This window comes from Fukomys damarensis, unplaced genomic scaffold, assembly GCF_012274545.1.
Source record: "Fukomys damarensis isolate Sample0158 unplaced genomic scaffold, DMR_v1.0_HiC HiC_scaffold_9, whole genome shotgun sequence".
Taxonomy (NCBI): Eukaryota; Metazoa; Chordata; class Mammalia; order Rodentia; family Bathyergidae; genus Fukomys; species Fukomys damarensis.
Window position 1 is genome coordinate 27,446,089 of NW_022900921.1, and position 20,841 is coordinate 27,466,929.

At 41.2% G+C, this 20,841-nt stretch overlaps 1 protein-coding gene across 3 annotated transcripts in view; it reads left to right on the plus strand.

Annotated features, from left to right (window-relative positions):
- Nucleotides 1-20,521, plus strand: part of Faf2 (Fas associated factor family member 2) — a 65,300-nt gene extending 44,779 nt beyond the window's left edge. Inside the window, exons 3-12 of one of the 3 annotated variants that reach the window (XR_004516418.1) lie at nucleotides 498-632; nucleotides 5,377-5,453; nucleotides 7,963-8,101; nucleotides 9,907-9,992; nucleotides 10,227-10,318; nucleotides 11,646-11,823; nucleotides 14,085-14,256; nucleotides 14,740-14,883; nucleotides 17,221-18,386; nucleotides 19,655-20,379. Coding sequence is in view for 2 of the 3 variants with exons in the window: in XM_010622127.3 (XP_010620429.1) it covers nucleotides 498-632; nucleotides 5,377-5,453; nucleotides 7,963-8,101; nucleotides 9,907-9,992; nucleotides 10,227-10,318; nucleotides 11,646-11,823; nucleotides 14,085-14,256; nucleotides 14,740-14,883; nucleotides 17,221-17,403 (1,206 nt within the window). In the remaining variant the exon portion in view is untranslated. Of the gene's footprint in view, nucleotides 1-497; nucleotides 633-5,376; nucleotides 5,454-7,962; nucleotides 8,102-9,906; nucleotides 9,993-10,226; nucleotides 10,319-11,645; nucleotides 11,824-14,084; nucleotides 14,257-14,739; nucleotides 14,884-17,220 lie in introns of all 3 variants that reach the window. The other 2 variants (XM_010622127.3, XM_033761647.1) reach the window with 2 other exon arrangements.
- The last annotated feature ends 320 nt before the right edge of the window (nucleotides 20,522-20,841 follow it).

The following is a 20,841-nucleotide window of genomic DNA, read 5'->3' on the forward strand; positions in this document are numbered from 1 at the left end:
GTGACTTGCCATGAGTTGTATTAGAATCTATCAACTCTGAGCACTGTTGTTCATCTTACACATGCAGAACCTGAGGCTATTAAATTGAGCTACTTTTCTAAGTGATGGTTCTAGGATTCAGACTTATGTTTTTCTATGCCCTAGGTCTCTGTCAGACACCACTCATCAGGACTGCACCAATGTACAACTCCAAGGGCCCTGTCCACGTTGTATATTCTGTGTACAACTTTTCTTGGGATTGTAAAGTGGAGCATCTTGTATTCTAATAAAGGATTATATACCTTCTGAATAAAAGCAGTATGCTTGCTGCATAAATGTACCTTCTTGGTTTCCTCTCCTGTGTGTGAATTCTCAGTTCCTCTCGGAACAGCAGATTAAAAGTTCCTTGAAAATATACTCCTCAGGTGTCTTTTGTGTTATCAACCTATTTTGAAAGACCAAACTTCATCTCTTCTAGATTGATTTTAGTAACTTGCTAACTCTGCTTTCCTTCTCAGGCTGCTGTACAAGACAGACTGAATGAGCAAGAGGGCGTACCAAGTGTTTTCAACCCACCTCCGCCCCGACCCCTACAGGTTAATACAGCTGATCACAGGATCTACAGCTATGTTGTCTCCAGACCACAACCAAGGGCAAGTCATTTTGAAGCTGTAATTTTCCTTTTTTTTTGTTTTATGTGTTCATTCCCTTAGTTACAGTGATCTGTGTATGAGAAGTGTTCAGAATGTAAGCCTGTTAGGTAGAAATACGTCCTGGGTAGATTTATTGTATGTGCCATTTCCCCTTTATTTCTTTTTCAACCCCCACCCCTAGTTCTGGGGATCAAACCCAGAGTTGCACTACCACTGAGCAACACCTAGCCCTTTTTATTTTGTGTTTTGAGACAGGATCTTGCTAAGTTGATCAGGCTGGGCTTGAACTTGTGGCCCTCCTTTCTTGGCCTCCCAAGCAGTAGCTGGGATTATAGGTGTGTGCCTCTGCACCTGGCCACATTTTTGTGTTCTTTGCCCATTAGTTGAATCATGTCTGCAATGCCATGTTTTGAGTATATGGATAGAATAGTTTACATATCTGAAATGTTTGCAACAGGCTTAATAGATCTCCCACTTTTAAGTTAGAATCTGTTGACTGAGTTCTTTGGCTTTGTTGCTTCAATTTGCTTTTAGCTACTTTTGAAAAAAATACATGGAGTCTTTTGGGGTCCTCTGCCATATCTTTGAATTTAGGTTTAAAGGGCTAGTAACAAAGAAGATAGTTCATTTAAACAGAACAGGCATTTAAGAGTGCTCCAAAACAAGCATGGTGGCTTACGCCTGTAATCCCAGCACTCAGAAGGCGGAGGCAGAAGGATCACAGTAAGTTTGAGGCCAGCCTGGACTCCATTGTGAGTTCAAGTCCAGCCTGAACTACATTGTGAGATTGTGTCCAGAAACAAAACAGTGTGTTCCAGCTACCTGGTATTTTGGTGTTAGGGATCTAAAGAGGAAATAAAGAACCAGTGAAATGATGTGTATGTATAATGCCAGCTACTTGGGAGGCTGAGGCAGGAAGATCACAAATTCATGCCCAGCCTGAGCAAGTTAGTAAAACCTCATCTAAAAATTAAAAAGGCTGGAGATGTAGCTCTGTGGTAGGGTGTGCCTGTGTTCAGTCCCCTTTAACAACCTCACTTCCCCCACCCCCTCACAAAAGCTGTTCTTCCCATTTCAAACTTAATTACAGGCATGCACTATCGTGTCTGGCTTGCTTTGTGTATATTGATAATGAACTCTAAAGAACTAGGAGTTTTTCTTATTTTTCAGCATGTACTTACCTCTTTAGTTTATATTTAGAATCAAATCTTTTCTTTCTTTTGTTTTTTTTTTTTTTGTTTTTTTGTTTTTTTGTTTTTTTTATTTTGTGACAGGGTCCCTCTGTGTAGTTCAGGCTGGCCTTGAACTCACTGTGTAGCGCAGGATGGCCTTGAACTCATGGCAGTCCTCTTGCTTCAGCCTCCCAAATAGCTGGTCATGCATTACAGGCATGCACCACCACCCCCAGCTACACTGAGTTTTGTTTTGTTTTTGGCTTTTTTCTTGTGAGACAGAGTCTTGCTATATAGTTCAGTCTCGCCTTGAACTCACTATGCATCCCAGGCTGACCTAAAAGTCATGGCAATTCTCCTTCCACAGTTTTCCGAATGCTCGAGTTAAAGGCATGTATATCACCATGCCTGGCTCTTACATTTACAGTCTTTTGGGGGGAGGTACCAGGGGTTGAACTTAGGACCTTGGGCTTGCCAGGCAAGTACAGTGCCACTGAGCTAAATCCCCAGCCCCTACATTTAGATCTTAAGAAAGCATTCCTTTTAACCTTGGAGTAGTTAGAATTTTCTCCACCATCGTATATTTTTTGGCATTATATTTTTTCAGGTTTTAAAAATGGAATTTATTAGCTCAGTGGTGGTGCCGCTGCCTGCCTCACAAGCACAAGGTTCCAAGTTTGATCTCCGGTACCAAAAAAATATAAAAATGGAATTTAGGCTGAGTGGTGGCACATGCTTGTAATGCCAACACTTTGGAGACTTAGCAGAAGGCTTTCCTTGAGTTCGAGGACAACCTGGGCTTCATAGTGAGACCTTGTCTCAAAACAAAACAAAAAAACGGGGCTGGGGATTTAGCTCAGTGGTGCCGGCACCTACCTTGCAAGCACAAGGACCCGAGTTCAATCCCCGATACCCCCTAAAAAAAAAAACAGGATGGGAATTTAGCTCAGTGGCACTTCACCTGCCTTCAAGCACAGGGTCCTGAGTTCAATCCTTGGCTGTGTACATATATATAAAAAATTTAACCTGAGGCAGAAGTTTACCTGTTTTAGGCCAGCCTGGGCAACATAGCAAGACCTCATACATTCATACATACATGCATACATATATAGGAAGGAAGGAGGGGAGAAGAAATAGAAGGAAGTAAATAAGTACATTAGCTTTTTGTTGCTGGGCCAAAATGCTTGACATACACAATTTAAAGGAGAAAAATGGTTTATTTTGGCTCATGCTTTCATAGGGTTCAGTTCATGATCTGCTGGCTCGAAGGCACATCATGGTAGAGGATAGCTGAGGAGAGTTATTTGACCCATCATAGCCAGAAAGCAGAGAGCAGGAAAAGAGCTAGAGAGAGAAAAGGGCTATAAACAAGAATACACCTTTCTAGCTGGGGATGTAGCTCAACCACACAGTGCCTGTTTGGAAAGCATGAGTTCCTGAGTTCAATCCCCAGTACAAAACAAAAAACAAGCCTGCCGTTGTGGTGCATGCCTGTAATCCCAGCACTCAGGAGGCTAAGGCAGGAGGATCACTGTGAGTTTGAGACCAGCCTCGGCTACATAGTGAGTGCAAGGTCAGTCTCAACTACATAGTGAGACCCTGTCTCAAGAACAAAAACAAAAAACAAAAAACAAAAACAAAGAATACACTCATCTTATACACCCAGGCCCCACCTAATGTACTTTAGGGTGTGAGGCCTAGTTGGAGGAGGTTAGACAAAGTCATCCTATGATGACTGTGTTATCCCTATGATCCATTCCCCTTCCAGAAGCCCTGCCTCTGAATTTATGAGACTTTAGGGGGACATTTTTTGATCTAAACAACAACAGTAAGTAAAGAGTAACATATCAAGATGTTGTCAGTAAATAAAATAAGTAAAGAGTTTAAGTGAGCTGGGTGTGGTGGCACACACCTGTAATCCCAACACTTGGGAGGCTGAGGCAATAGGATTGCCATAAATTCAAGATCAGCCTGAACTACATAGCAAGACCCTGTCTCAACAACAACAAAAAAAAGAGTAAGCACACATGTACAATGGCTGTAACTTTTGCAGTTTGAGGTACAACAACAAAACTAGCAGATTTCTTTTTACCTCAGTTTTATAAAAGATTTGCTTTTACCATAGATCTTAGCAATCTTGTATTTTTTTTTTTCCTTAAAATAAGAATTTTTACCTTTTCACTTAAAGGAAAACTTGGATGATTTCTCTTTGGCATATCTGAATTATCAACATCCTTAACTCTTATGATCTATGGTCATTATCAAGTAAAGTAAGGGTTACTTGAACACAAGCATGCAGCAGTATGTCTGCTGATGACAGTCTGTCTGATGATCAAGATGGCTGCTAAGTGACAGGTAGCATTTACAACAGGAGAGACAAAGGGATGATTCAAGCCCTGGGTAGAATGAAGCAGAACAGAGGAGAGTTCATCACACTACTCTGAATAGCATGTAGTTTAAAACTTATGGGGCCAGGGATTTAGCTCAGTGGTTCCGCTGCCTGCCTCGCAAGCGCAAGAACCAGAGTTCAATCCCCAGTACCAAAAATAAAATAAAATAAAACTTATGGATTGTTTATATCTGGAATTTTCTACTTAATATATTTAGACCTTGATTAACTATAAGTAACTCAAATTGTAGAAAGCAAAACCACAGATACAGGGAGAGGGAGACACTAATTGTTTGGGGATATTCTGAAATAGCAGAGTACAGATTTCTAGAGAATGTATGATTCAGGTAGTGGTTCTGTATATGCCTGGTGTTTCATCAGCTTCCTTTATTTAGGCTTGACTGTTCAGCCCCAGGGTCAGCCATGGGACTCTAAAGCTCCTTGACCATGGACAAGAAGACAGTGCTTTGTAAACTATAGAACCTTATATGAATGCTAGCTAATAACTAATAACAGCAATAAGGTTTTTAATACTGCTAAGATTGGCAGCTATCTAGATTTATCATCTTGTAATATCATTTAGGGGGCCTGTCAAGGATTGAACCCAGGGCCTTTGCATGGAGCTACATCTCCACACTCACCCTCTCTTCCCTTCCTCCCTCCCTTTTTCTCCTTTTGAGACAGGATCTCAGTAAATTGTTGACCAGGCTGGGCTTAAGCTTTTAGTCCTCCTGCCTCAGCCTCCCAAAGTGCTGAGATTACAGGCATGCACTACCACAACCTGTCTCCTTCTCATTTATATACATATGTCCAAGGTGGTAAAAATGGTTATCTTTCCTTCTGTTTCTGTGTGCCATATTTCACTGTGTAACTCTAAAAAAGGAAAGAATGAATATTTATTATTTGGAGAGGTAAATTTGCAGTTGAATTTTTGAGAAATAATAGCTGCAGAAATAGCATTCAGGGGATGTGAAAAAAAATTATGTGAAGAAAAGCAGTAGTGTCAGATGAAATGAGATCAAAGGTGGTAACATTTAAGAAGGATAAGGTGACCAGTAAGAGAGAACTATATTATGGAGGAACCAATTAGATGAAATGACAAAGTATAAAAATCTAACCTACCCATTTGGTGAAGTATTTGAGATGGAGAGAATTATCACTAACTTTCTTTTTGACATTTCAGGGGCTGCTTGGATGGGGTTATTACTTGATAATGCTTCCATTCCGGTTTACGTATTACACGATACTTGATATATTTAGGTATGTACCTCCATATTTATGATTAATAGCAACAAAGTAGATTTTGGAGCTGGAACTTGGACCAGAATGAGTTTCATGCTCTCATCAATTTTGATTTGCCAATTTGTCGTCAGATTGAATATTCTTCTTGAGCTATCTTCTGTAGTATAAAAATATTTTAAGTTCAAGCATAGTGGCAGGTGTTATAAAGTGGAATTGATTTAGTCTTGCCTGTTATTTGCAAGAGTCAATTCTGCCTACATGTATTGGTCACTCCTTTCCTCCACCATGTTGTCACCTCTACACTAATCTCCACGTTTTCCTTTCTAACCACCATTGTCTCCAAATTTCCCCTCCTTCCATCTAAATACTCACAATCCCAATAAATTCTCTTGCTGTCAGTATCCACATTGCCCCAGTTTTCTCCCTCAATAGGTACATCTCTAGACACCCTGTTGTATACATTTCCCTCTGCCCTAACATTGGACTCCCTTCAGATATGTACCTTCTTGCTTCATACCTTCACTTTCTAGCTTCCTTTATGTACTATTCCAGTAGCTTCTCATTGGAAGCTACAGAGGGTCCAAGGCTAGGAAATGTTCAGAAGAGGCTGATTTCAGATCAGGCTTGGGTTTATCTGGTTTAGAGCCACACTGAGGCTTTCTGGGGAAGTAAAATGTTAATGAGCATCCAGACCAGCAGATGGAGCTAGAGATGTAATCTATGTCTTGAATTCAGCAGTCTGCACCTATTTCCAAATATGAGGTAGCCTCTGCCCTCTAAGGTAGAGACTGGAAGTGACAGTATGGAAGTGAGAATATAGCAAAACTGCCAAAGTTTCAGACTTAAATGTTACTTTTTACTTCCTATATAATGGCTTCTTTACTTTAATAAAGTTCTTAATGGCCACCAGTCACTTCTTTATTACTCTTTCTGCCCTTGTTTTGTTTATAAATGAAAACATAAAAAGCTTTAAGGGCCAGGGATTTAGCTCAGCAGTTCGGTGGCCTGCCTTGCAAGCGCAAAGACCTGAGTTCAATCCCCGGTACCAAAAAAAAAGCTTTAAAACATAATGGAGATTGAGTTGGTATTTCTTCCAAAAATTGTATTGGCTTAGGAATATATTGTAATGAGAAACAAAAAAGTTGAAGCCTTTAGCCATTCCTCAAAATTTGAAACCTTTAGCTATTCTTGAAAATTTAAAAGATAATCGTAGGCAGAAAGCAGTCAAAACATCACTCTTGTGAAAGATTTCTAGCCATTCTAACATATATACATCTTTTTTTTTTTTTTTTTTGGTACCCGGCTTCACACTCAGGATCTTCTGCTTGCAAGTCAGGTGCAGTGCCACTGAGCTAAATCCCTGACCCCAGCTTCTTACATTTTTAAAACTTTTGTTCTGGAATATCTCTGTCACTGAATTAGTTTAATTACTCAGAAGAAATTCCAAGTGTAATTGAATACACATGGAAAAGTTGTTGAGGGGTTAACAAATTTGGCTCAAGATTTTGTAAGGAAAGTGTCATGATTTAGACATCATTTCTGTGCTGTAAATTTTTCAAGTAAATATTGTTTGCTTTCCTTGGCAGAATATGCATGGCATGTATTACTAATTTTAATGCAACTATGTCATCTAGGCAACTTATTTAATGTTTTTTTTGTTTGTTTGTTTGTTTGTTTTTTTTGTTTTTTTTTTTTTGGTACTGGGGATCAAACTCGGGTCCTTGTGCTTGCGATGCAGGCAGCGGAACCACTGAGCTAAATCCCCGGCCCTAACTAATTTAATGTTAATGAGACATACAGACCTCTACCCCTTGCCTACCATGAAAACCCAAAGCATGAAGAAATGATGCTATACAATATGGTAGAATGGGCTCTTTAGGAGTAGGTGTTTCATACCATAGGTAATGCTTCCCAGTATCTGTATTCCAAATCTGTCAGTGGATCCCCTCCCCTCTTTTTTACAACTTCCTTCATGGATACCATAAATCCTAAATCATCAAGCTAAATGCACTTGCCCCTTTAAAGAGCAAGTATATCATGACCATAGTTCAGGTTTGAATTTTCTGTCCATAATTTGAATAGTTGGGGATCATGAAATAAAAATTCAGAATCCCAGGGAACAGAAAGGAGAGGGAGATGCATGTGGACAACCAGAAAGATCTCTCTTGTAGAGCAGCATTAGCCAATAAAACATTTTCTGGTGATGGAAATGTGGGAAAGGTGATCTCTCTCCTTTTTCAGGCCTTCAAACTCATTTTTTCTGCAGAAAGCACAATTTGTTTAGGCTAGTGCTGGAATTTATAATCCTAGTAGTTTACATTCTTCTTGAACAGGCAGTGGAACAACACTTGCAGCTTTACAGCTTTTGAATCAGAATCTCTTCTCAGGTTTGATGGTCCATTCACAGACCCTTTCCTCCCTTTGCTGCCATGCCTCTGGCTCTGTTATAAGAATCTGGACAAACTGGCCCACTCCATATGCACTACAGTAAGCCGGATTTATGTGATATTTATTCCTTCTTCCCCAGGTTTGCTCTTCGTTTTATACGGCCTGACCCTCGCAGCCGGGTCACTGACCCCATTGGGGACATTGTTTCATTTATGCACTCTTTTGAAGAGAAATATGGGAGGGCACACCCTGTCTTCTACCAGGGAACCTACAGCCAGGTCAGTGCCATAACCGTATAGATACAAACTTACTACTATGATTCTGTTCTCAAACAAAAGCATAGCCCAGCACTGATCATGTCATTCTTTTATTCAGAAACCTTAAATAACTCTTCATTGCTAACAGGGGGGATAAAAGCCTTTTAGATGGACCCTCCTTGATCTAATCCTGTCTTTTGAGGTCTTTTCTGTATAACTTGGTTCCTTATACCCTAGATTCCAGCTAAGCCCTTCCCTCACTGTACTTTTGTACCTCTGTACCTTTGCTTTTGCTTCCCTACACCTGGAATGCCTTCCTCACGTTTGGCTAATTGGAATCTTGCCCATCCTTCAAGCAGCTCATGTCACAACCCTTTTCTAACCATTCTGATTGTTGTGACTTACTCTGTGCTACCTTGTAATCTAAAATATTTATTTTTGTTTTTCCATAGCTTTTTTTTTTTATAGCAACTTCATGTTCCTCCTCATAGTAATTTATGTTCATGTCTTATCTGCTTTGCCAGGCTGTACATGTCTTCAAGGCAAAAGCCTAAATCTTTTCTGATCCCTTACAGAATTGAATAAGGAATTCTACTATAGACTCGAGATAGTTCATACATTCAACCTAAGCCACACAGACCTTTACCAATCACCTCTTGGGAAGAAAACAGATTTCTCTGGGTGTTAGGTATTTTTCTAATTTGTTACAGAAAAATAGAGAATTACTACTGTGCATGTTGGCAAAAAAGGATGATTCTATTCTGCATCCTCCGGGTTTCCTGAATCTTTCTGGACAAAGAGAAAAGTACTTGTCCTTGTTTCTGCTTTGGTTTTTCCCATATCTGTTCGGTCTCTCTCTCCCTGTCCCTCTCTCTCTCCCTGTCCCTCTCCCTCTCTCCCCCTCTCCCCCTCTCTCTCCCTCTCTCTCTGTCTCTCCTCATTGGCTGCTGCCACCCCATTCAAGAAACATAAAGTACCTAGTACATAGCATTAACACATTTGTGCTGACAATAGAGATGAGTAAGATAAGCATCTCTCATGTACCCTTTTTGCCTTGATTTTAAGGGTGACTACCATTGGACGTGCAGGAAGTGTTAAAATGTAAGATGGCATAGAAGTATGCACATGCACAAGTATTACACAAGAGACCTGGACACTAACTTTGTCTTTGGAGATCTTCTAAACCTTGTGCTCCTTAGAATGTCTTTGGGTCCCTTAGTCCTTCATTCCTACTTGGTATGTGGCCTGAAGTCTGGCTCATCTTCACAGTTACTTATTTACAAGGAAATTATAACTGTGAAATGGTAGAATGTTCACCTTGCATTTTACATGGTCAGATCCTCCTGCCTTTGTCTTTTAGACTAGGACCATCTGATGTTTCTGTGATTTATTGAGGATCTGTATGTGTCAGTTTCTCTGTTCTCATGTACCTGATACAATTGAAATCCTAACAACTCTAAAAAACTTTAATTCATTAAAGTTTGTCAGCATGAACTTTGTGTAGTGAGAAAAATGCCAAAAGTGTGAAGATAGAAACCCAGAAGTTTTCTTCTTTCTTGCTTACCATTTTTTTATTTCTCTTTTTGATGCTAAATACACAATTGTGTCCATTAGGACCTTTAGCCTAAGTAAAAGCTCAGAACACAGACTGTGTGTGTGTGTGTGTGTGTGTGTGTGTGTGTGTGTGTGTGTGTTTGTTTGTTTGTTTTTGGGTACCAGGGATCAAACTCAGGTCCTTGTGCTTGCAAGGCAGGCAGTAGAACCACTGAGCTAAATCTCCAGCCCCACAGTCTTTATATTAACTTGTGGTCTTCTGTTTCTCACAGGCACTTAATGATGCCAAGCGGGAGCTCCGCTTTCTTCTGGTTTATCTTCATGGAGATGACCACCAGGACTCTGATGAGTTTTGTCGGTAAGTTAATTAATCATCCCACCCCCCTGTGTTTATTTATTTGTTTTCTGTGACAGGATCTCACTATGCAGTTCAGGCTGGCCTTGAACTCATGGAGATCCTCCTGTGTTAACCTCCTGAGTGCTGGGATTATAGGTGTGTGCCACCACGCTTGGCATTTTTTTTCTCTTTTCCACCCTTTCTGATAATTTCTAGTCAGCAAGTTGTTAATATCCTTTTCATCCTTTTCCACAGCAATACACTCTGTGCCCCTGAAGTCATTTCACTAATAAATACTAGGATGCTCTTTTGGGCATGTTCTACAAACAAGCCTGAAGGATACAGGGGTAAGTTGTGTTTGTTTTGCCTCATTGAGATTGTCAGAATGTCTTGGGAAGGTTTTGTTACATGAACATGTCTGTTGTCGATAAGATGCTAGTTGTAGTTTTTGTATTATTTAATCTTAGCAGTCCTAAAAGATAAGGATTGTATTACCTCTATTTTAAGGTTTAGGAAACAGGCTCAGAGAGTTTAAGCCATAGGCCTAAAAATTACACAGCAAATTTTGGAACAGGATTAGGTCTGATAGGCTTTAAGGCCTATTTTTTACAGTTTACCATTGCCAGAGACTTTTATTTTGAAAAGTCTAACAGCTTGACTTTGATCTTAATGGGCTTTTTACTGAAGAGTTTATTCTCATAAGCAACTTTAACAGTTTCTAGCATAGTGGGTTAGTTCTTTGAGTACTCGTGAGTGCTGTTACAGATTCACAAAGTTCAGTTCTTTGCTGACAATAACTCTTAATTGTAGATAAATGTTTTTAGAAATCATTAGAAGATAGGAAGATGTCCATTGAGGAAAAATGCAGTCCTTTCGCAGCTGTGTTTAGCACCCCCACAATGTAGGCTGGTACAATGCCAGATCTTGAGACCCAAAGATGCAGCAGGTGTTTCCCCTGCATCCTGGAATCTAAAGCTTTATTCTTGTTTGTTAAACATCTAAGTTCCTACAGCATTTTGTCATCCCAATAAAGTTTTGAGGGGTTGGGAGTGAGGAAAGAGAACACTAAAAATACTTTTTATAAAAATGTATAAAATCTCTTTCACACCATAAGGAACAACTTTCTTAGGTCCTTTGGAGCAGAAAGCTAGCCTTTTTAGGGCTAGAAATAGACATGTGGACAGTGCCAGGGATGCAGCTCAGTGGCATTGCACCTGCCTCATTAAGCACAAGGTCCTGAGTTCAATCCCTGGTACCAAAAAATAAAAATAAAAAAAGAAAAGATTATTAAATAGACATGGGGGTAAGAAAGGGATTAGGCTGAGACCTGCAACTTTGATGCTTTTTAGGCTTGACCCCTCTCATGTAGGGAGAATTGTGCTTTTCCTACCATTAAGTACACGTTATCTTTGAACTGTGTAACCTCGCCCAGCAGTACAACCACACCTCACCAGAAAAGCCTGTTCTGTTCTAATTAAGCACCTAGGATTAGGGACATAGACATGTGACAAAGGGAAGACTAAGCCACTAGCAGCTAAAAAAGATAGGCGGAGAATAAATGATATCTCCCTTCTTGTCCAGCTAAGATTAAAGCAGTTCTCTCTTTTAGGAAAGTCTAAGGTTGGCTCTTTCATCCTCAAGTCCTTCTCTTGATTTCTTGGGTCTTTTTGTCAGTCTCACAGGCTTTACGAGAGAATACCTATCCATTCCTGGCCATGATTATGCTGAAAGATCGAAGGATGACTGTGGTGGGGCGGCTAGAAGGCCTCATTCAACCTGATGACCTCATTAACCAGCTGACATTTATTATGGATGCAAACCAGACATACCTGGTGTCAGAACGACTAGAAAGGTACAAGGGAGTTTCTTTCTGAAAGGAAGGGGCCAGTTGTGTATTTGGAGAGTTGACCTGAGGTTCCATAAGCCCGTCACTTTTGTCCCTATTTTAGGCAACTTTAAAAGCCTTGCCCACTAGGTATCAAGATACTTGCATATTTTAACTATGTTATTCTACATCAAATCATCCATTCTTAAGGAATGTAAATCAAAATAAAGATAGGGCTCTGTCTTCAAGAATGACTGCTGTATCATTTAGAATAGCTGAACATTATATAAAGAACTAAAATGTAAAAAAGTGTGGCATGGTTATAACTTTACCTCTCCTTGTATGAATTATGTGCATTAATTACCGAAAACTTGAATGGAAAAGCACAAAGAAGAAATTAGTCATTCATACTTGGAATTGTATTTAGGGCCTTATACATGCTAGGCAAGTGGTCTACCATTAAGCTGTATCACCAGCATTTTGGCGGGGATATAGCCTCTCTCAGGTGCCCAGGCTGCCTTGGCAATCCTCCTGTCATGGCCTCCCAAGTAACTGGGATTACAGGCATGTGCCTACCATCACTTGATATTGTAGTACAGTGGTTACAAACCTATGGCACATGTGCTGCAACGGGCACTCAGAGCCCTCTCTGTCCGCATGCAAGCCAGGTCATCTCAGCAGCCAAGCATTGGATAACAGTTGGTTTTTTTGTTTGTTTGTTTGTTTTGTTTTTTTTCCTAAACTAAAACCTCAGCATTGAGGTTTAATTGCAGTGTTGGCACTTTGTGATAAATAAGTGGGGTTTGGGTTGCAGTTTGGGCACTTGATCTCTGAAATGTTTGCCATCACTACTGTAGTTTCTTTCTTTCTTTCTTTCCTTCTTTCCTTCTTTCCTTCTTTCCTTCTTTCTTTCTTTCCTTCCTTCTTTCCTTCTTTCCTTCCTTCTTTCCTTTTTCCTTCCTTCTTTCCTTCTTTCCTTCCTTCCTTCCTTCCTTCCTTCCTTCCTTCCTTCCTTCCTTCCTTCCTTCCTTCCTTCCTTCCTTCTTTCTGTCTGTCTGTCTGTCTTGTGAGGCAGGTGCAGTGCCACTGAGCTACATCCCTGGTCCTATTTCTTCCCCTTTTTTTGGTACCAGGGATTGAACTCAGGACCTTGCGCTTGCCAGGCAGGCACAGTGCCACTGAGCTACATCCCTGGCCCCTATTTCTTTTTAATATTACAAATATATATACTCACTCTTAGGTGTATACTCTGATATTTTAAAAATCTTAAAACCTAAAGCTTAATTTCTCTTACCATACTGACACCAGATATCCCCACCACTACATCACCACACAAACAATTAATTCTAAAGAATTGAACACCAACCAGGTGTCCACTAATTCATTTCTGATACTGTCTACCTAGATATCATATCAGATCCCACAGGTTGCGGGCTACATTCTCAAGACTGCCACCTCTTCACTTTAGATACCAGTCACAAGGTGGTTTTCCTGTATTTCTGGAACTATAAATCAAAATTGCTACAGTCCCCACCTTGGGTTTAGTTAATTTGCTCAGGCAGCTCATAAGACTCAGGAAAGCACTTAATTTTCTATAGAAATTAACAGGCGAAGAGCTGGATAGGGTAAAGTGTATGGAAAGGGTTGTGGGGCTTCCATGCCCTCTTCAGGCACACTACCCTGTAGAAATATCCAGGTCTCTTTTTTATTGTGTCACCATGATTGAATTTTAGACAATCATGTAGAAATGTGATTGGATAAAATGGTTGTGTTTAAACACTAATGGAAAATAGACAGGCAAGGCCTGTCTATTCAGGGTTTTTGGGTCTTTCCTGTGCACCATTTATTCCTCTTGGGTATGGGGCAGGACCTCTTCTGAAATATAGGTTCTTAGAATTTATGACCTACTGTCAGACAAGGGGAAGATCAAGAGATCAAAGAATTCCATTATGTCAGATCCAGTGACAGAAAGGTAGGAGAAGATTAAATTATGACCTACGAGGTGCCGGGGATATAGCTCAGTGGCACCTTGCCTGCCTGGTAAGCACAAGGTCCTGAGTTCATTCCCCGGTAGTACCAAAAAGAAATCATGGCCTTGGGGTAGACAAATTCTGCTTTGTATGGCCTGCCTTAGGAAAGGAGTTAAAAGCCAGGAACTATGAACAAAAACCAAAATGGTTGTAATGATACATACATATGCACAAGGCCCCTGGCTCCATCCCCAGGACCTCAGAAGAGAGCTTTATGAAATTGCTGTTTTCTTTTTTATGCTTTTGATCTGTCCACAGGGAAGAAAGGAACCAGACCCAGGTGCTAAGACAACAGCAGGATGAAGCATACCTGGCCTCTCTCAGAGCTGACCAGGAGAAAGAAAGGAAGAAGCGGGAGGAGCGGGAGCGGAAGCGACGGAAGGAAGAGGAGGTGCAGCAGCAGAAGCTGGCAGAGGAGAGACGGCGGCAGGTGATGGACTGTGCCTGTGTTCCCTGTGATTCCCAAACTGCTAAAACTTTGCCATCTTTGTCTTTGCTTAAGTATGAAAGGAAGAAAAAAAATCTATGTTGGTACGAGTGATTAATTTTCTTCACCTTATTCATAGTACCAGTGAAGCTGGTATCTATTCTTTTTCATAATCTTGTTTCACTTTGTATTACCACTTAACACCAGTGTCCTTTAGCCATTCCCTTTTTCCTCAAATGGTTAAATACAGGGCACATTCAGTAGGTAATACACGTGGTACAACAGAATTGTTGCTGTCTTGGCAGCATGTTTTTCCTTACAGTGATTAGTCATTACGTTTTCATCTTTTAACTCAGGACCTTGTGCTTGTGAGGCAGGCAGCAGCACCACTGAGCTAAATCCCCAGCCTCACCTTTTCTTCTGAATGTACAAATAAACCTACATGATCCTATGCCATAGCCTCATCTTTGCTTTGTATCTCTGCAGAACTTACAGGAGGAAAAGGAAAGGAAGTTGGAGTGCCTGCCTCCTGAGCCTTCAGCAGATGACCCTGAAAGTGTCAAGATCATTTTCAAATTACCCAATGATACCCGAGTAGAAAGACGATTCCACTTTTCACAGTCTCTAACAGTAAGGATCACCTAAGTGGGTGCAGTGTTTATAGCATCTGGGCTACAGGTTTAGAATCTCTGACAGACTCTTGACAGTGCTGTTGGTGTCAGCAGTGCTCTGGTGGACAGGGGAGGGAGGAAGTGAGAGATGAGTGTGACACCGAGAAGAGTGCATTGAATTGAGAGTTCCTTCAGTTTGGGCTGTCAGCTCAAGGCAGTTTTGAGGGTTTTCTTTCATTACACTAAGCAAAAAAAAAAAAAAAAAAAAAAAAAAAAAAAAAAACCACACACACACACCCCTTATAAAGAAGTCCCAGAGGATTGGAGACTCTCCCATGCTTTTTTGACATTGGCTTCTGAATCCCATCAGTACCCTTTCCTCTGTAGAGAAAGCTCCCTAGTAACCTAGAAGCACTGAATTACACACTTGAATATAACTGCAAGTGTAGTCTGGATCTCTCCCTTACTACCACCTTAGCACATAAGAAGACTCACTTCCTGAGGCTACTTTGTATGTTTGGGATCCTTATAACATTGTCATTTCCATAGGGAAATAGTTAAAAGCAGAGACTCTTAGAGTCTCACAGAATAAGGACCAAATTCTCATTCTTCCCAGGGTTGCTGGATGCATTTCCTTGATCATTTTACTTAATCTGAATGCCTCACTTTCTTTATATGTAAAATTAGTGTAATAGGCTGGATGTAGTGGCACACACCTGTAATCCTAGCACTTGAGAGGCTGAAGCAAGATCACCATGAGTTTGAGGTGAGCCTGGGCTACATAGTGAGTTCAAGACCAGCTTCAACTACATAGTGAGACCCTGTCTCAGTGGATGGATGGTTGGATGGATTGAGTTACATTGTACCTGTCTTATAACATGAGCATTCAAATGCTATTAGTTTGAATATTTATAACCAAAAGAAAAGTTCTGTTTATATTAAGAGTTGGTATGTGGGTTTTCCAAATTGACAGCTCTGGTAGATTCTCTGATCACGAATAATCAAGAGGAAACATCACAATGGAAATGAGTATGCAGTATTTTCAAGTGAGACTGGGTAGTACTCATTGCTTTTCCTTGTTCAACTAGAGAACGTTGGACACATTATAGAATCTTTTGGCAGATCTCAGATTCCCCGTGTGTAAAATGGAAGTACAGTATGCCCTATAACAGTGGTGGCAAACCTGTGACACAGTGTGCTGTTTGTATTGTTGAAAGCTCTAAAAGGGCCAGGCGTGGTGGCTTACACCTGTGGGAGGCTGAGGCAGGAGGATCGCTGTGAGTTCGAGACCAGCTTGGGCTACATAGTGAGTTCCAGGTCAGTCTCAGCTACATAGTGAGACCCTGTCTAAAAAAAAAAATGAAAGTTCTAAAAGGTTCATTGTCACTGCCCTGTATTAACTTTTTTTGTTTGTTTGTTTTTGGTACTGGGGATTGAACTCAGGACCTTGTGCTGGCGAGGCAGGTGGTGGAACCACTGAGCTAAATCCCCAGCCCTGCCCTATATTAACTTTTAAACTGAGGATATGTCATGTTCTGTTGTAGACACTTGTTAGGGATTATACAAATGGGTGAGACATGGTTTTGGAATTCATGAAATCAACTGGCCAGTACAGAATAAGACTGAAAGAACTAATGCAGAGTAAAAGTTGAGTCACCTTTGTGAGAGAAAGAAATAGCTTTCTTGTTTTGTTTGTCTCATTGATGTGTTTATTTATGCTGAGGTAAGTGCTCACATCTCAACTTTTATTTTTTTTTTATTTTTATTTTTAATTTTTTTTTATACTAGGCATCAAACTCAGGTCCTTGTGCTTCCAAGGCAGGCAGCAGAACCACTGAGCTAAATCCCTGGCCCTCAACTTTGGATTTGTAAAAAGAGGGATGTGTGTGTGATGTGTGTGTGTGTGATGTGTGTGTGTGTGTGTGTGTGTGTGTTTTGATACAGGGTCTTGTTATGTAGTTTGTGCTGGTGTTGAACTCACTGTATAGCCCAGGCTAGCCTCAAACTCTTGGTTATCCTCCTGCCTCAGCCTCCCAGCTACTGGGATTACAGGCATGTGCCAGCTGTGATTATTTCTAAGAAAAACTTGAGTTTTATATCACACAAGTCATCAAAGCAGAAACAGATGGATCAGTTCAGGGTAGAACTAGCGTTGGGCTTGTGTAAATTTCTTTAACAGGGCTGCCTCACATACTGTTTTTGTCCTGGGAAATGGAAACACTTAAGGTAGAATTCCAGGGTGCTATGACTGCTTCATGTCTCAGAATCATGCTGGGGAGTCGAAGGACATTAAACTTCATAATAGTGTATGTGTGTCTTTTCTCACTGCCATTATTTTTCTGTATAACCTCTTTAGGTAATCCACGACTTCTTATTCTCCTTGAAGGAAAGCCCTGAAAAGTTTCAGATTGAAGCCAATTTTCCCAGGCGGGTACTGCCCTGTGTTCCTTCAGAAGAATGGCCCAACCCCCCTACGCTGCAAGAGGCGGGACTCAGCCACACAGAAGTTCTCTTTGTGCAGGACCTAACAGACGAATGACACTTTTTCTTCCTCTCCCTTCCCACACCCCAATCCCTAAAAGAAATGGAAAAAACAAAACAAAAAAGAGAGATATTCATATTATTATAATACAATATTTTTTTTAAAAGACTGCTGCATCCTAAGGAAGGGTCAGAAACCATGCTGCCTGCAAGAGCGACGACCTGTGTGTGTGCAAGGCTAGCACTGAAAGTACCCGCTCCACCCTCCCTACAGCCTCCTCACTGCGCACCTTCAGCGAACAGCGACTCTTCACCTCCAGCCCATCCATTGTTCCAGCTAGGGTAGGGGACATTCCCACTAGTTTTATTCATTTCTTACTTTTATGGCAAATAAAAGTGAAAAACTTCCATCAACCAGCTACAGCTGCATCTCCTTCGGACTTCCTTCTCCCACCTCTTGAGAAGATGGGGAAGAGAAAGCACAGAACAGGGATATTCCTTGAACTGCCCTATGAATAATTTCAGTTGTTTCTGTTGCTTTGTAATGACCAAAGGAATGAGGCTGACATAGGTGTATTTTTTTTCCTTAACTTTATTTCATAAAAAGCAATTCTTAAACCCAGGAGTTTATGCCATGGGCTCAGTAGCCCACAATAGTGTAATAAAGGTGCCCAGGCTGGTTTGTGCTTATTTCTGCCATTGTCCCTCTCATGTTCCCAGAGAGGTCATGTTGGTCCAACTCTTGCTGTCTTTTGTTACCACTTATACACCCTACTTGGACCAGTGGAAGGAAATCTGAGTTTGTATCCTCACAAAGGCTGTGTGGACAGATTATACCCATGTATGTGGTAGACACTCACCTTTACACATAACTGCAATTTTCCTTGGAACTGTACCAGGTGGTGGTGAAAGGGTTTGATCCAAAGGATGGCAGCTCTTCATTCCTCTTCTGACGTGCATGCTGTGCAGCCTTCCCCAACTGCCACGCATGGTGCCTTTGCAAAGTACTAGCAGGACCAGCAATGGAGCCAGCAGAACCATGTAAGAATGCCCTCCCTGCCTTCCTCAGTCGGTGTGTTTAAGAATAGAAAGAATTAGAGGCCTTGAAGGGAAACAAGACAGGACTCCCAAACTGCATTAGCAGCATTTCACTTTGGACATAGCAACTGCCAGAAGCATTTTCATCCTTTTGCCCTGTTGCTGTGTGAAGTAATAGGGTGTCCATTTTTTTTCCTTTTACCTCTGGATGTCTGGTCCGTGGTTGAGTTTATGGTAATGTGTACATGGGTCAGGTCATGTATTAACAAATCCCAGTGCTGACAAGTATTCCAAGGAGTCCCATAGCTAGACTGGCACAAGGCTCCCATTCTGCAGCCTTCTGAAATCACCAGTTGCTAGCATGCTGTGAAGGCAAGGGTGTTCAGGTCATGATAAAGCACGACTTGCTAGATTTGTCATCTCCAGAGGCTTTCTTTTATTTAAGTAAAACTTAAAGACCACTCTTTGGTGCCAGTAATATACTTGCTGTTTTCTGCACCTTCAGTTAATGTCAGGAAAATAGCATGTGGCAGAGGGAGGTGCCTCATAAATATGACCTGCTCTGGGGAGCCTGAGAATTTCCCACAACATTGTTCCTTGGAAAAGTTAGTTCTGTACCAAGCTGCATGTGTTGTTGGTTTTCTGCTGTCCCAGGGCCAAATGGGTGGGACCTCAAACCTCGCTGTTGTCAAATGTGTCTCAAGTGAACTACATGTAAACTATTCTCCACTCAACCCTAAATGACTACCAGGCAAGGAGGAATTTTTCCTCTTATGCCTCCCCATTTGTGATTCACAGCTGTTTCCCTGGCAGCACTGTACAGGAGGGTTTGAAGGACCTTCAATAGGCTGGGTGGTACTGAGTGTCTTCCCCAAGTCCTTAGGGAACTACGGGGTTTATTTCTCCCCTTCATAACTCAGTCTGGTTCTACAATGTGCACTTTATTCTTCTTGCCTTTTGATGCTGTTGTTCAGCAAAGGGGGTCAGATCCAGGTATATTAAGACAAGGTCCTTTTCTTTGTCGGTACAACTCCTGGGGCAGTCAGCGCATTTACTGTAGGTTTCAAGAGGCTTCAGCTGAAGCACATGCCTCCTTAGTTTCCTCCCTGTTTCCTCTCCTAGTTCCTTCCCTAGTTCCTTTTGCAGTGGTTCTGCTTTACTTAGATTTTAGGCTTATCTCATTGCTGCTGCCTGGGTGCCATTTCCTTCCTCCTGTGTGTAGTATGGGCTGCACATTTTGTCACTTAATGCCAATCTGTGTTACTCCCAAGGACCTCTGGGAGCTTGACGGGACCTGCAAGGGAAAAAAAGACACTGAGAAGCCGGCAGTCTGCAAGCATTTCCTCTTGTTTCCAAATCACCTCTGAGATATTTCAGCTGTTGATTCCAGATGGCAAGTCATCAACAAAAATACTTGTTTCAAGTTTTGTTCTACACTCCCAAAACTGAAGTTGTAGAGTCAGCTGAATCACCATGGGAAATGACCAAGCAAAGATACCCAATTGGGGTCAGTTGAATTTTTGCAGCCTCAGTGGGACCTTTCTGGTCTTTCTTTTCACCTTCTGCAGAATTTCCTGCAGCAAGTATTTCTTTCTCCTTGCCTCCACCATGAGATATGGAGAAGAGATGGCTGGAGGAGAATATCTGTCTAAAAAACTAAAAACCTAGAATCTTCAACTGAGCAGTTATTATGAAAATTGCTAATGGTGCCAAGGCCCAGAAAAGAGTTTCAGAAAATGACTGAGAAGGAGTGATAATCTCAGGATGCAAAATCAGGGGAGTATTGTCACCTGGTGCTTGAACAAGGAGCTCCATCTTAAAGTTGTTTTTTTAGGACTTGTGAGGAATGCAGCAACAAAAATTCATCCACAAAGGATGCAGTTCCCCAACTTGTACTGCACCTAAATAGTTACGTGATAATTTCCTGAAGAAATCTAGTGTACTTAAAATTTTTTCATAAAGGTTTACATTGTATTGTAGGTTAACATTAAATGTTTTATAACAAAAATTTCACAACCAGCTGTGGGTCTTTCTGTCTAGGAGAGGTGTGGCAGCTATTTTCCTGTGTGAAGGGAAGCTTGTAAAGATCAAGGGAGGGAACAGGTTACTGCATTGCTAAGAAGCGGGAGAGACCTACAAGCAAGGAGTTAAAAATCTGCTGTATTATGTCTCAGAAATAGCAGCTCAGCCTATATCGTGTAGTAGAAAGCAGATCTGAGATCAAATTACATCTGGCATTTGTCAGCTTTGTGACCTGGAGCATGTTTTTTATCTGCTGTGAGTTTTAGTTTGCCCAGTTCTGTCTGCCTTAGGATAGGTTTGAAGAATAAGCAAATTGTGTATAGAAGGTCAGCACTCTGGAGGGTCAGGTAGTAGCAGGATCATTGCAAGTTCAAGGCCACTCTAAACTACACAATGACACCTTGCCACCCCCCCTAAAAAAAACAGCATGTGACAA